The 14,499-nt window shown below is 39.4% G+C and overlaps 1 protein-coding gene across 8 annotated transcripts in view; it reads left to right on the plus strand.

Moving 5' to 3' along the window:
• The first annotated feature begins 409 nt into the window (after positions 1-409).
• The window catches only part of LOC307139683 (mitogen-activated protein kinase kinase kinase kinase 4), an 89,176-nt gene continuing 75,086 nt past the window's right edge, over positions 410-14,499 (plus strand). For all 8 annotated transcript variants that reach the window (XM_079838734.1, XM_079838739.1, XM_079838735.1 and 5 more), the window contains exons 1-2: positions 410-563; positions 973-1,038. In XM_079838734.1, coding sequence (XP_079694860.1) covers positions 507-563; positions 973-1,038 — 123 coding nt within the window. In that variant the 5' untranslated portion in view covers positions 410-506. The remainder of the gene's footprint in view (positions 564-972; positions 1,039-14,499) is intronic.

Consider the following 14,499-nt stretch of genomic DNA (forward strand, 5'->3'; position numbering starts at 1 on the left):
TGACAGAATGTTTCACATGAGCATTTTGTATTAATAGTTTAGCCAGTTTTAAAGCAAAAGCACACTGAAATAGAGATGGGAAGCTTTGTTTTGTTTTAAGCAGAGGAAGGGGCAGCTTTTCACTTTTTACTCCTGTTCCGTGTTTCCTGTGTTTGTCCAGAGAAACGACAAATCCTACTAAAGTAAAGGACTAGCGTATGAATATTAATTTGATCATATTGACGTTTCTTTGTAACTTTCCGGGAGTATCTAGGAACATGAGCTAATTAATATTTAGCAGCTAAGTTGGAATGTGAATTTATTGGTTAATGCGCCTGTTGGGAACGCCCACTTACCAACATTAGCGAATCAGTTCCAAATGCTGGGCGAGAGTTCCGTTATCTTATTAATATTCATGAGCCTAGCCTTCGCTTTAGTAGGATTAAACACGCTGAAGATGGGCAGACATACTGTTCCTCAAACCATGATCAGTTAAGAAACTGATATTGATAGACGAGCTCATAAAAATGGCGAGAGACTTCACTACAACAAGTCTGAGCAACATTGACCTCGCCTCCTTACGGGTAAGTGCAGCAATACTGTGTTTATTTACTTATTTTGCATATTTTCAACAGCAACGATTGGTCGAGGCTAGGCACAAAGTTTCTCTCGGCGCTTACAGTGTTTTAGTAGCGATAAGTTGTGTTAAATGTACTGTTAATACCTTGTCAAGCTCCGTTAAACTCAACTGTCGTGTGTCGCTTACATCTTGAGGAAACATTCGTGTACTTTTCTTCACTTGTCATTGTCAATCGAGTATGATATAGGAATGTAATTGTCATAGAGTGCAAACATGGACTGCCTTAAATCACGGCGAACTGCCAACCAAGATAACAGTGCGGACATCATGGCTTTATTCAAATCGAGTAAACTACACCACTGTCTCAAACCTAGTGATTCTGATCAGTCAATCCATGTCATTTTTCATTTCAGGATCCTGCAGGGATATTTGAGCTCATCGAGGTGGTCGGCAATGGGACGTATGGACAGGTCTACAAGGTTTGTGCTTTATTTTTGGAAGTTCACATATTTTGTTAGTGAAATATGATAGTGATGTGTAAGAGAGAGCAACATTGCAGTTGTTGTGGATCAGCCTTTTGTTCTTAAAGCTCCCTGACCACGAGCAGCGCCAGTATCAAAAATAGTATGTGGGAAGTTTTTGCTAATGAAACCTGCAAGTGTGGTTTTGGTCTTTGACACACTCTCTGGGTGGAGCTCACTTCCTCACGAAGGTCACAACATGCTTCAGATAAATATCACATCTTTAAAGAAGTGTGTTTCAAGCCCAAACATCCTGTGCCGTGGGACATATGTGTTTGATTCAGCTCTGGGTGGATCTGTTACAGTTGCACAAGTCACTTGACAGCAATAGTCCCTCTGTGGATCATCTTGTGCAATAGAAACCAAAAGGACGATTTCTTCTCTTCTTTCTGGATTTCTTCAAAAAGACTGCAATGAGAGCAGCACAACTTGTAGAGTGTTTCCTTTAGATGGGAAGTGCACAGATTAATACAGCCTTAGTATTTCTATTCCAGGGATCGATATTGCAATTGTGTGATACTGCATCATATTCTTAGTACCATATACCACACATCACTTTCCATGTTGTTATAAATACTATGATGACGGTTTCTGATACATAGATTAAACCCAGCAAAAAAGTTATTTAGGCTATTAATATTGACACAAGTTTTGGCCCTCTGGCGGTTAAAAAACCCCCCCAGAACATTGTTTTGGTTGTGCTTCGGCACAATAGATAATGCTTTACAGTGAACTCTGTTAGAGAGCTACATATGACAATTTATTTGATCAATAATTTGCATTAATACTCACCTGTTGAGTAATAAAAACGCCATCTGCACGTCGCTTTTACAACATTTCAAATCCTTCAACATCTCTGAAATGCCAAGCCTATGTTGATTCTTGTTTTATTACGAGCTCAGTCACATTCTCTTTTTGCCGGCAGAGACTCCTCTGTTCAGCGTTTGTTTTTTAAAAACGTGTGATTATCCGGAGGTTGGAGATTTAGACTAGCTGCTCCATTGTTAAATAATTTTCATACTAGAGGAAAATTGCATCCCAAGGAACTTGCTTTTTGCAGCATAATATATCTAGCCTGACAAGCCAGACCCACATCAAGATGTTGGGTCTGGGAACTCACCATTTGCAGGGCTCAATCCGAGGGGCGGGATAAACGCTTGTCTTTCAAATTCTCTCTGCACGCAATAGGATAGCGCTACAACCAACCAGAGCAACGAAGAAGGTGAAGCGGAGCTAGTTGATAGATTAATTTTTCACCGTATCCGGTCGGCAAAACTCCGAACACATCTTCCTTTCTTAAGAATGACTTCAGTGCCGTTCTTTGTTCTTTTCTCAAAGAAAAGCTTAACTCCAAGTCTTCCAGAGTCGCGGCCAAAGCCGATTCGAAAGACCGCTGTTCGCCAGCTTCTTTGTTTACCAGTAGCACACGGAACCGTCATTATGTTAAGCCCGCCCACCGACTCTATACACGATGTGATTGGCCTGACCAGAGTTTGGTTTTTCCAGCTCGCAAGCCAACGGAGAGTTGCTAGACGATCCTGGCTACAAATTATTATTTGCTGCCGCTAGGGTGCGTCTAGATTTCTAGGCTATAATATATCATGATTTATTGCACAGCTCTCATGCCCATCCAGTAGGCTATTCAAAATTTGTCTAAATACTAGGGATGTCAATTTACACAAATTCCCATGATCAATTAATCGTTAGCCTTAATACTGCAACATGGGTTGACTACAGTGGCTTATAGTCAACCACATGACAAGATGTGCAAATGCTGCTCAAAACACCATGTCCCTCACCAAATCAATGAGAAGGGTTTTAATCTAAATGAAGGGCTAATAGGATTATAAAACGAGTCGATCTGATTGATCATTGATTCAATTACTTACTTAAAGGAACACTCCAACTTTTTGGGACTTTAGCTTATTCGCCGTATCCGTAGTTAAATAAGTCCGTACATACCATTCTCATCTCCGTGCGTGCCATAACTCTGTCAGACGCACACACCGCTAGCCTAGCTTAGCACAAAGACTGGAGGTAAATGGCTCCAGCTAGCCTACTGCTCAATAAGTGACTAAATAACGCCAACATTTTCCTATTTACATGTTGTGATGTGTATAGTTACATCGTGTACTAAGACAGACGGAAAATGAAAAGTTGCGATTTGGCTAGGAACTATACTCTCATTCCTGCGTAATAATCAAGGAACTTTGCTACCGTACCATGAGTGCAGTGGAGCAATGATATTACACAGCGCCTGAAAATAGGCTAACTTCCGTCAACATAACCAACGTGGCAACCTGCTTGCACAGAGAGCGTGCTGGGGACTATTTTCAGGTGCTGCGTAATTGAGCAGTAGGCTAGCTGGAGCCGTTTACCTCCAGTCTTTGTGCTAAGCTAGGCTAGCGGTGGGTGTGTCAGACAGAGTTATGGCACACACGGAGATGAGAATGGTATGTATGGACTTATCTAACTCTGGGGGATACGGTGAATAAGCTAAAGTCCCAAAAAGTTGGAGTGTTCCTTTAATCAAATATAACGACTAATACAATGTGTTACAAAACAGCGTCTCAGAAGATTCAAGCTAGTCAGAATGTGTAACTCCTGAAACACTGCAACTAAACCCAATGAATTCACAACGATTTATTACACTAGTGTTCTCATTAATGTTATGTAATATGACCGTCCCAATCATATTTTTTATTAGTAGTGAATTGCTGTGTGCACTGAATGAACACCGGTAAACTGGAGAGCTTTGCTAGCGGGTTATTAAACTCAACAAAACGCATCCTATATGAGATTAATCAGATATACAAAATAAACCTATTACAAATTATATCTGCACAAAATTACGCAAATGTAACTAAGTTACGTGCTATTCAGAATGTGTAATTCCTGCTGTGGATGCGTCTTTCTGTACCATCCCGCTGAAACACAGCCACTAAACCCAAATAATTCACAGTGTTTTATTACAATATTTTTCTCTTTATAATGTTATGTATTATGACCAGTGTTGCCACAGTTACTTTGAAAAAGTAACTTAGTTACTTTACAGATTACTTGATTTTAAAAGTAACTAAGTTAGATTACAAGTTACTTTATTAGTTACATTCATCAGTTGCCGACAACACCTCTGCAGCCTCAACATAAAAATGACAACCGTTTTTGCCAACACTAAACATAAAACATGTTACACTATACTAAACATAAAACACTAAACATAAAACCCTAAACATGTTAATGAAAAGGTACAAATTACTTTGTTTTTATTAAATACATTTATGAAAAACAATTTATATTTAATTTTTAATTTATATTTATATATGAATGTAAATAATTATATGGGCCTACACAAATAATATAAAATTACAAGATTTATATTTTATTGTAAACGTAATGTGCAGCTCTGTAAAGGGACAACAAATATATGATAGATCCGTGAGAACAATATATTTTTTAATAATCTTTAAGTGCACAAAACTATGAAAATATATGAAACGCTTCAAAACAGAGCGGCAACAAAGCGCTTATGCGCATCCCGGGTGCAGAATGATGCGCTTAAAGCAACATGGAATCAGAGTGTGCAGTGCAGCGCGAGTGCACATTGAAAAGTCCACGGCATAAAGAGAAGATGAGCGTCGAGCCCACAAATCCTAGTCTACTATGTAGCCTATATCGGTCCAAACATTCACTGATTATTTGTTTCTTCACAGTTTTTAATTCTGGTTATTGTGCGTGTGATGCTAATTAATAGTCCTTGTGTTGTCACCTGAGTAGCGAGCACAACATCTTTCAGAAACCGCAAGATAAACTCCAGGAAGATAAATTATTTTATCAACATATCAAGTATTATAACGGGAATATATCATATTGGAGTGAGCTTTACCGTGCTGCTGCTGACTGGAACCGAACGACGCGCAGTTTGAATGCTGAACGGAGAATGACAGAGCAGCGGAGGAAAGACATTCAGCTATGGCTTTAGATGACTTTGTAGGCTACTAGCAAATAATAATATACTAATAATGATTGCTGAAGGATAATGTGACAATATATATTTCTGATGATTATTTAATTATCACGACATGCCTAATCTGAACAAGTGACTGCCTGTCTTGAGTTTTGTCGACAGACGGAGGCGGCCGCCTCGTAATTCTCTATGCAGGAAAAACCCTGCTGAGACTAAACAAGAAAGCAAAAATATATATTTTTACTAAGGAAAATGACAAAAAAAAGTAACTCACAGTGACTTGGATAAGTTACTTTAATCTGATTACTGGTTTGGAAATAGTAACGCGTTAGATTACTCGTTACTGGAAAAAGTGGTCAAATTAGAGTAACGCGTTACTAAGTAACGCGTTACTGGCATCACTGATTATGACAGTCATAATTAGTCGTGCATTGCTGTTTGAGCTGCATGCACTGAAGATGATCACCGGCACGCTTTATACCACGTTAAAGGGCATATTGCAGGTTAAATTTTTTTCGAGATTAATATATAACCTTGTATGAAAATACCATATGAAAAGGTAGTGCAGGATTTAAAATGTTTTAAAAAGACATAAGAGCACAAATTTAGTAGATAAAGTGGCCATTTCGTTGGCCGCTTGGAAAAAGCGCTTTTTTTTCAACATCGCGTCATATTACGTCACGAGAGGGAGTGGTTCGCCGAGCTCTGCGTTGGCTCAGTGCAGAATAGGTTGGTATTCAGTAGAGTCTGTGTATTTTCGGTAGTTTTTCTATTCCAATTTATCATTGTCATGGTAAATTATTATCCAGCCTGTCAGGGCATCGAGTCCACAGGTTTCCTAAAAAAAATAAAGTTAGGAATTCAGCATGGTGGCGTTTTGTGCAGGTGAAGAAACGGGATTTCCCTTCGCGCATCTGCTTCAAAACACACGGTGGTGTGTATAGTGCTTTAGACCGGAGGATTATCATCCCGGCGATATGATGGAGTCAAACATTGTTATACTCATGTAAGGCCGGCTACACACTGGCTGCGTGACGTGAGCGTGGCGTTTTCTATCTGTAGACCGGCTACACACTGCAAGCGTGGCGTTTTCTATCTGTAGACCGGCTACACACTGCAAGCGTGGCGTTTCTGTTGCGTTTCAGCTGCGTGGCGTTTTCTGTGTCTTTGCACAAAAGTAACATTTTCTCACAAAAACGACTCCAAAAGCCTTAATAGTGTATTTTAAAGTATATTTTAAAGAAAATCTAGTTCCTACATTATTTTTCTATACATTGACTCACTGGAGTCTCTAACCTGCAATATGCCCTTTAATTCTTAACCACAATATTAAAACTTACATTTGCACAAAACAAAAGGCTGTGAATGCACGCAAACAGTCATGATGAAGGTGTAACTCTAGCCTTTTAAAACAGGCACAAACTCCGACACGCTCGCTTCATTTTTCCTCGTATCTGCTTTATGTGTTTTGTGGTTGAGTAGCACGCGTGCGCATGGCTCTGCTTAATCGGCGATCCATACGTTTTATCAATTAAATTATCGTAAATTAATCTTTAGCATCCCTACCAAATACAAAATTCCACAGCTAGTTCTGTGTTTAGAGATTTCTTACACTAGGGCTGTGCGATTTTGAAGAAAAATACGATATGCGATATCCTTGTTAAATAATTCGATATTCGAGATGCGATACGATATTGCTTTAAGTGTGTAAAATATATTTAAATTATATTAAAACAATTATTTAAAAACTGAGAATGATACCATTTATGTGTTTCAAATTCTTTCTGGGAAAAGAAAGCATCGCTACAACTTCTGTGACCAGCAGTGTTTTAGCTCAAATTAATTTCACAAATCTGAGAATATAATTTTAACATCAATGTAAACAAACAAAAAATGTAATGCCAATATTTAAATACCTTGACTGTGCGAGTATGTAAAAAGACACAAAAGGAAACTGAAGGGATCACACGCTGTTCAGAAAGGCGGCTTGTGTGCGTGCACGTTTCGGTGTGTGTGTGTGTGTCAGACAGTGCGAGACTGCAAAGAGTTGTTTTTCCGCAAGTTATTGCATGCGTTTAATAGCTCTTTTTTTTAACGTCAAGCTAGTCACATAAGTAACAGTCGTGTTCCCAGTCTATTCTCTGCTTTATGCATCAACCTAAAACTTACAATTTTCACAATGGTGAAGCAGCCTATTAAAATCATTCAGATATTGCGTGCCCTTGCGATATGCATATTGCGATATGTACATTTGCGATATTTCAATAATTTCGATATATTGTGCAGCCCTATCTTACACACACATACTTGTTTCATCATGTATTTCACTTATGAGGAACCCAAATCCAATCACTTCTTTACTTCCTGTGTAGAGAATGCTGTTACTTTCACTGTTACTACATCTTTAAAGTCAACATGACACGGAAATTGCATACATGAATACATGAACACTCGTATGGCGAAAATTTGTTCTGACATTGAAATAGACCATTCACGTGATACAGTAAAAGTATAAAGATAAAGTTTGGAAACATTACTATTTTTTATGTTTTTGAAAGAAGTCTTTTATAATGCATTTATTTGATCAAAAATACAGAAAAAACTGTAATATTGTGAAATATTGTTACAATTTAAAATAATGTTTTTCTATTTTAATATACTTTAAAACATAATGTATTTCTGTGATGCAAAGCTGAATTTTCAGCATCATAACTCCAGTCTTGAGTGTCACATGATCCTTCAGAAATCATTCTAATATGATGATTTATTATCAATGATGGAAACAGTTGTGCTGCTTAATAGATTTTATAACCTGTGATACTTTTTCAGGATTCTTTGATGAATAAAAAGTTAAAAAAGAACAGCATTTATTCAAAATAGAAATATTTTGTAACAATACACTACCGTTCAAAAGTTTTTCCTTTCTTTTTTTTTGGAAAGAAATTAATACTTTTATTCAGCAATTATGTGTTAAATTTATAAAAAGGATCGTGTAGATTTATATTGTTTTAATATAATTATTTTAATATATTATTTTAAATAAATGCTGTTCTTTTTTACTTTTTACTCATCATTGTAAAAGCTTTACATCACAGAAATAAATTATATTTTAAAGTGTATTAAAATAGAAAACCATTATTTTAAATATTATTAACTTTTTTTCTGTATGTTTTATCAAATAAATGCAGTCTTGATGAGCATAAGTTCCAAACTTATATACAGTACCACTCAAACGTTTGGAAACATTACTATTTTTAATGTTTTTGAAAGAAATATATATGTGTGAAATGTGAAGTTTATCAATTTATATCCATCCATTCCTTTTTTAGAAATTCACCTCAAAATATATACAGTATATAACCACTCCAGGCAGCATTTAAAAAGAAAAGAAAAGAAAAGAAGATCTAAGTCTGCCATATCCATTAACCATGATGACATCACAGTATTTTTATCTCCCATTCTTATCACAGTTTTAGACACTGGTAAAACGCAGTCAGAAACAATATATTGTTTTTAAGAAAGACTTTAAGATCCTTTTCTCCACAGTTCCTCATGAGCTCTAATGTGGATCAGTTTTCACAGTGTTTCAACCCTGGTTTAAAGGAATAACTGGAGAACTGCTTTTCTCAAGTATAATCCAGTTGTCACCCTTTTTAGACAGCACTTCCTGTTTATGTCCCATTTCACAGGCATCCTGGAGAACACGAGGAAATCCCCTCAGACAGGAATATCATCTGAAACCTGCTAACATGTTTGGCTCAAATCTCAGTTAAACCTATAATTCAGTTTGTTTCACACTCTTAATGTGCAAAACATGCACCAAAGTTGAATACTTGATGTTTGGTTTGGTTGGTTCCAACAGTCTGATCATTAATGGAAACACTACTACCAATAAGGAGACGTCGCTGTCTTGTTTCCAGGATGGTTTCTTTTAGTTCCCCTTTTAAACATGGCGTTCGGCAGGATGATGTCATTGAGGCAGTTTCCTGTCCCTGTTTTATGCTGAAGTATGTGTGTCTGAGCCATGACACAGCGGCTCTCGAAGTGCTCGAATGCTGATTTCCAAACAGTGACTGTTCCTGTGAGTTACATCATTAACAGGAACAGTCATGTTTGGTGTTCAGTTGTGCCTGTGCTGACCAAACCACATTACAGCATGACGAACAGGGAACAGCCCAGTGCAGGAGCTCAGACTAGTCTGATCAGCAGTGTCTTAAAGCAGGGGTGTCCAAACTCTGTCCTGAAGGGCCACTGTCCTTCAGAGCTTAGCTCCAACTTGCCTCAACACACCTGCCTTGAAGTTTCTAGTATGCCTAGTACAAGGTTCCTCAAATCCAAATCAAAGCTAAACTCTGCAGGACAGTGGCCCTCCAGGACCGGATTTGAGGAACCCTGGCCTAGTAAGACCTTGAATCTGAAATCGCCCCCTAAACCCTCAATCACTAAACCCTACGTTAGTCCAATAATACAGTCCACTTGAAGGAGTGAATGACAATGAGTGAGTGAATTCGGACAGTCGTTGAGTGTATAAGCTGTACACTCATTATTGTGCTGTAATGTGGGATTGAATGAGTGCACTCAATAAAGTCCATTATGGTTTCGGACACCACTACAAATGACTGTTCCCTTCAAATAGTGCCCTATTTGAGGGTATAGCGGGCGATTTCAGACACAGACTTTGATTAGCTGGTTTAGGCGTGTTTAATTGGGGTTGGAGCTACACTCTTAAAGGTATAGTTCAACCAAAATAGTAAATTCTTTCATTATTTAGGCCTACTCATCAACATCATGTCGTTCCAACCCTGTATGACTTATTTCTTCCGCGAAACATAAAAGAAGATATTTTGAGTCTTCACAACAACAATGTACTAAAAACAGAAGTTTTTTTCTTTGTACAGATGACAACGTTATGAAAACTTTATTGCCAGCAGTTGGCAATGTCATTTAATGTTGATCATCATCTTCCTAGCATTTTTCCCGCTTATTTGCAGGGTCTGCTTCGCACACACCTGATTTGGCACAGGTTTTACGTCGGATGCCCTTCCTGACACAATCCAGCACTGAGAGTGCTGGGACACATCCACCTAACCTGCATGTCTTTGGACTGTGGGGGAAACCGGAGCACCCGGTGGAAACCCACGCTGACACGGGGCGAACATGCAAACTCCACACAGAAAGGACTCCTGAGAACCAGAGCCAGTCAAAAGTAGCCCAATGGCCAGTCCAAAGTAGCCCAATGGCCAGTACAAAGTAGCCCAATGGCCAGTCAAAAGTAGCCCAATGGCCAGTCCAAAGTAGCCCAATGGCCAGTCAAAAGTAGCCCAATGGCCAGTCAAAAGTAGCCCAATGGCCAGTCCAAAGTAGCCCAATGGCCAGTCCAAAGTAGCCCAATGGCCAGTCCAAAGTAGCCCAATGGCCAGTCAAAAGTAGCCCAATGGCCAGTCAAAAGTATCCCAATTGCCAAAGTAGCCCAATGGCCAGTCCAAAGTAGCCCAATGGCCAGTCAAAAGTAGCCCAATGGCCAGTCCAAAGTAGCCCAATGGCCAGTCAAAAGTAGCCCAATGGCCAAAGTAACCCAATGGCCAGTCAAAAGTAGCCCAATGGCCAAAGTAGCCCAATGGCCAGTCAAAAGTAGCCCAATGGCCAAGTAGCCCAATGGCCAGTCAAAAGTAGCCCAATGGCCAAAGTAACCCAATGGCCAGTCAAAAGTAGCCCAATGGCCAAAGTAGCACAATGGCCAGTCAAAAGTAGCCCAATGGCCAAAGTAACCCAATGGCCAGTCAAAAGTAGCCCAATGGCCAAAGTAACCCAATGGCCAGTCAAAAGTAGCCCAATGGCCAAAGTAACCCAAAAAGTAGCCCAATGGCCAAAGTAACCCAATGGCCAGTCAAAAGTAGCCCAATGGCCAGTCCAAAGTAGCCCAATGGCCAGTCAAAAGTAGCCCAATTGCCAAAGTAGCCCAATGGCCAGTCAAAAGTAGCCCAATGGCCAGTCAAAAGTAGCCCAATGGCCAGTCAAAAGTAGCCCAATGGCCAGTCAAAAGTAGCCCAATGGCCAAAGTAACCCAATTGTCAGTCCAAAGTAGCCCAATGGCCAAAGTTACCCCATGGCCAGTCAAAAGTAGCCCAATGGGCCAGTCAAAAGTAGCCCAATGTCCAAAGTAACCCAATGGACAGTCAAAAGTAGCCCATTGGCCAAAGTATCCCAATGGCCAGTCAAAAGTAGCCCAATGGCCAGTCAAAAGTAGCCCAATGGCCAAAGTAGCCCAATGGCCAGTCAAAAGTAGCCCAATGGCCAAAGTAACCCAATGGCCAGTCAAAAGTAGCCCAATGGCCAAAGTAACCCAATGGCCAGTCAAAAGTAGCCCAATGGCCAGTCAAAAGTAGCCCAATGGCCAGTCAAAAGTAGCCCAATAGCCAAAGTAGCCCAATGGCCAGTCAAAAGTAGCCCAATGGCCAGTCAAAAGTAGCCTAATGGCCAGTCAAAAGTAGCCTAATGGCCAGTCAAAAGTAGCCCAATGGCCAGTCAAAAGTAGCCTAATGGCCAGTCAAAAGTAGCCCAATGGCCAGTCAAAAGTAGCCCAATGGCCAGTCAAAAGTAGCCCAATGGCCAGTCAAAAGTAGCCTAATGGCCAGTCAAAAGTAGCCTAATGGCCAGTCAAAAGTAGCCTAATGGCCAGTCAAAAGTAGCCCAATGGCCAGTCAAAAGTAGCCCAATGGCCAGTCAAAAGTAGCCCATTGGCCAGTCAAAAGTAGCCCATTGGCCAGTCAAAAGTAGCCCAATGGCCAGTCAAAAGTAGCCTAATGGCCAGTCAAAAGTAGCCTAATGGCCAGTCAAAAGTAGCCTAATGGCCAGTCAAAAGTAGCCCAATGGCCAGTCAAAAGTAGCCTAATGGCCAGTCAAAAGTAGCCCAATGGCCAGTCAAAAGTAGCCCAATGGCCAAAGTAGCCCAATGGCCAGTCAAAAGTAGCCCAATGGCCAAAGTAGCCCAATGGCCAGTCAAAAGTAGCCCATTGTGTGGGTGGAAATTAACCCGCTGAAACAAATTTTACCCGTGGCAACAACTTAAAAGTAGGCCAATTCCGCTGGAGAACCGCAGACTTGGCAACACTGCTCTCTGGACACTGCTCAAACTGGAGCAAGAATGCGCTCATACACATTCTTTTACAGAGCCGACTCGCGGCAAACGCACACGTCTGTAGTATAAACTAAACACGTAATATGCATGTGCATGACGTCACCATTTTCACAGATTCCTGTTTTTGTAGTTTGCACAGAGATGATACCAGTTTCTTTTTCAAAAACTTGCACTTTAAAACCGTTTTCAAAAGTTTGTTTTCAGGCACCCAAAACGCTATTTTTGGGTGCCTGAAAAACTCATTTTTGGACATATAGATAAAAGTAATACATCATTCGAAACTTTTCACAATCTACAAACTCTCACAATAACAACAAAACTTTGTGCTTTTGTAAAATAAAGAAAACAAACAGGGTGCGCTTTCTGCTGTCTCTGTCTCCGTGTACTTCTTTCTAAAGTGTGTCACAAAAATGAACCGAAACTCAGTGTATGTTTGCCACACAGACATGAGAAACATTTCTATAAAAAGCTTAATATATATATATATATATATATATATATATATATATATATATATATATATATTTATTATTATTATTATTATTATTATTATTTTTTTTTTAATGAAGTCATTCATGATTAATTATCTGTAATGTGACCACACCCATATGCAGCGCAGGCAATTCATATGCTAATCATCCATATGAGCCATGCGAACATGCAAATGCCCCCCATCACCTTGATTTTTTTTTTTTTTATTCATCGGGTTCATCGTTTTTGGAGGAAGCTGTGAGGAATAAGCAAATGTCAGGGCATGTCAAAACATTCCCAGGGCCCAAAAAACACCTCAGACCCCATAGAGTTAAATATCAATGATGAACTGAGAGAAATTGAGGGGAACTTATTCAGATCTGTCAGGGATTTGTTGTGTTAAGTTGTGTTTTTGTTCAAATGTCTTGGTTTCGTGTTTTACCCTTACAGTCTTTAGGGTTTAGTCTTCAGCATGTCCTAGTTAGTGTCTTTGGTTACTCATTACATTCACCTGTTTATTATTAAGTTCCCTTGTTAATGCTGTGTTTAGCTATACTCTCTGTTCTGTTCTGTCCTTTGTCAGTTTTTGTTGTGCTAAGTGGCGTTAGTCTATTGATTTCTTTGCGTATCTACATCTTCTTTATTAAAAGTATTGCCTGGGATTTACTCTGCGTCATACATCTTAATACCTGCATGCTTGTGACAAGATCACTTATACTGGACAATTTTTGCACTTTTTTCATATCAAAAGTAACAGCGCAAAGCTTATTCTTATTTATTGGATGAGAGACCAGATGCAAAGTTTAGCTCATTTATCATATGAAAGCAGCATAGACTAAAAGATTGATTCTTGGGATTTAAAGGGTTAGTTCACCCTTTAAAATTCTGTCATTAATTAATTACCCTCATGTCGTTCGACACCCGTCAGACCTCCGTTCATCTTCGGAACACAAATGAAGATATTTTAGTTGAAATCAGATGGCTCTGAAAGGCCTCCATTGGCACAATGCAATTTACACTCTCAAGACCCTTAAAAGCTACTAAAGACGTCATTAAACAGTCCATCTCTCTACAGTGGTTCTACAATCATTTTATGAAGCGACGAGAAGTTTTTGTGCGCAAAAAATAAATAAAAATAACGCCTTTATTCAACAAGTTCTTGTCTTCCGTCTGGGCCTTTGACGTGAACTCACGAAGCACCACGACGCATGCGCGAGAATATGACGTAGAGCACAGTTCGGGCATCCAGGAAATGCACACTTTAGCCCCATTTTGAGCACTACGCCAAGACCTAAAGCACGATCAATGTAGAATTCAACAGCTTAGATACGGCGCGTCTTCCTCTGCTTGTAAACAAAGCTCCTCGCTTCCGGGTCATGTGTCAGAACGGCGGCTCTATTCTCGCGCATGCGTTGTGGTGCTTCGTGAGTACACGTCAAAGGCCCAGGCGGAAGACAAGAACTATTTAGATTATTTTCGCTTCATAAATTTATTGCAGAACCACTGTAGAGAGATTGAATGTTTAACGACGTCTTTAGTAGCTTTTATGGGTCTTGTGAGTGCAAATTATATTGCTGCCAATGGAGGCCTTTCTAAAACCATCAGATTTCAACAAAAATGTCTTCATTTGAAGACGAACAAAGGTCTTACGTGTCGAACAACATGAGGGTAAGTCATTAATGACAGAGTTGTCATTTTTGGGTGAACTAACCCTTTAAGAATCAATGTTGATTCATCGAAATGAGAATTGATCGATATTTTCAATCCAGCCTTATTTCCAAATGTGTTTTTTAATCAGATACATTTAAACATGTACATCTGATTCATTTTGCATGTGTAAGTA

Source organism: Gobio gobio (genome assembly GCF_949357685.1).
Source record: "Gobio gobio genome assembly, chromosome: 16".
Classification (NCBI taxonomy): domain Eukaryota; kingdom Metazoa; phylum Chordata; class Actinopteri; order Cypriniformes; family Gobionidae; genus Gobio; species Gobio gobio.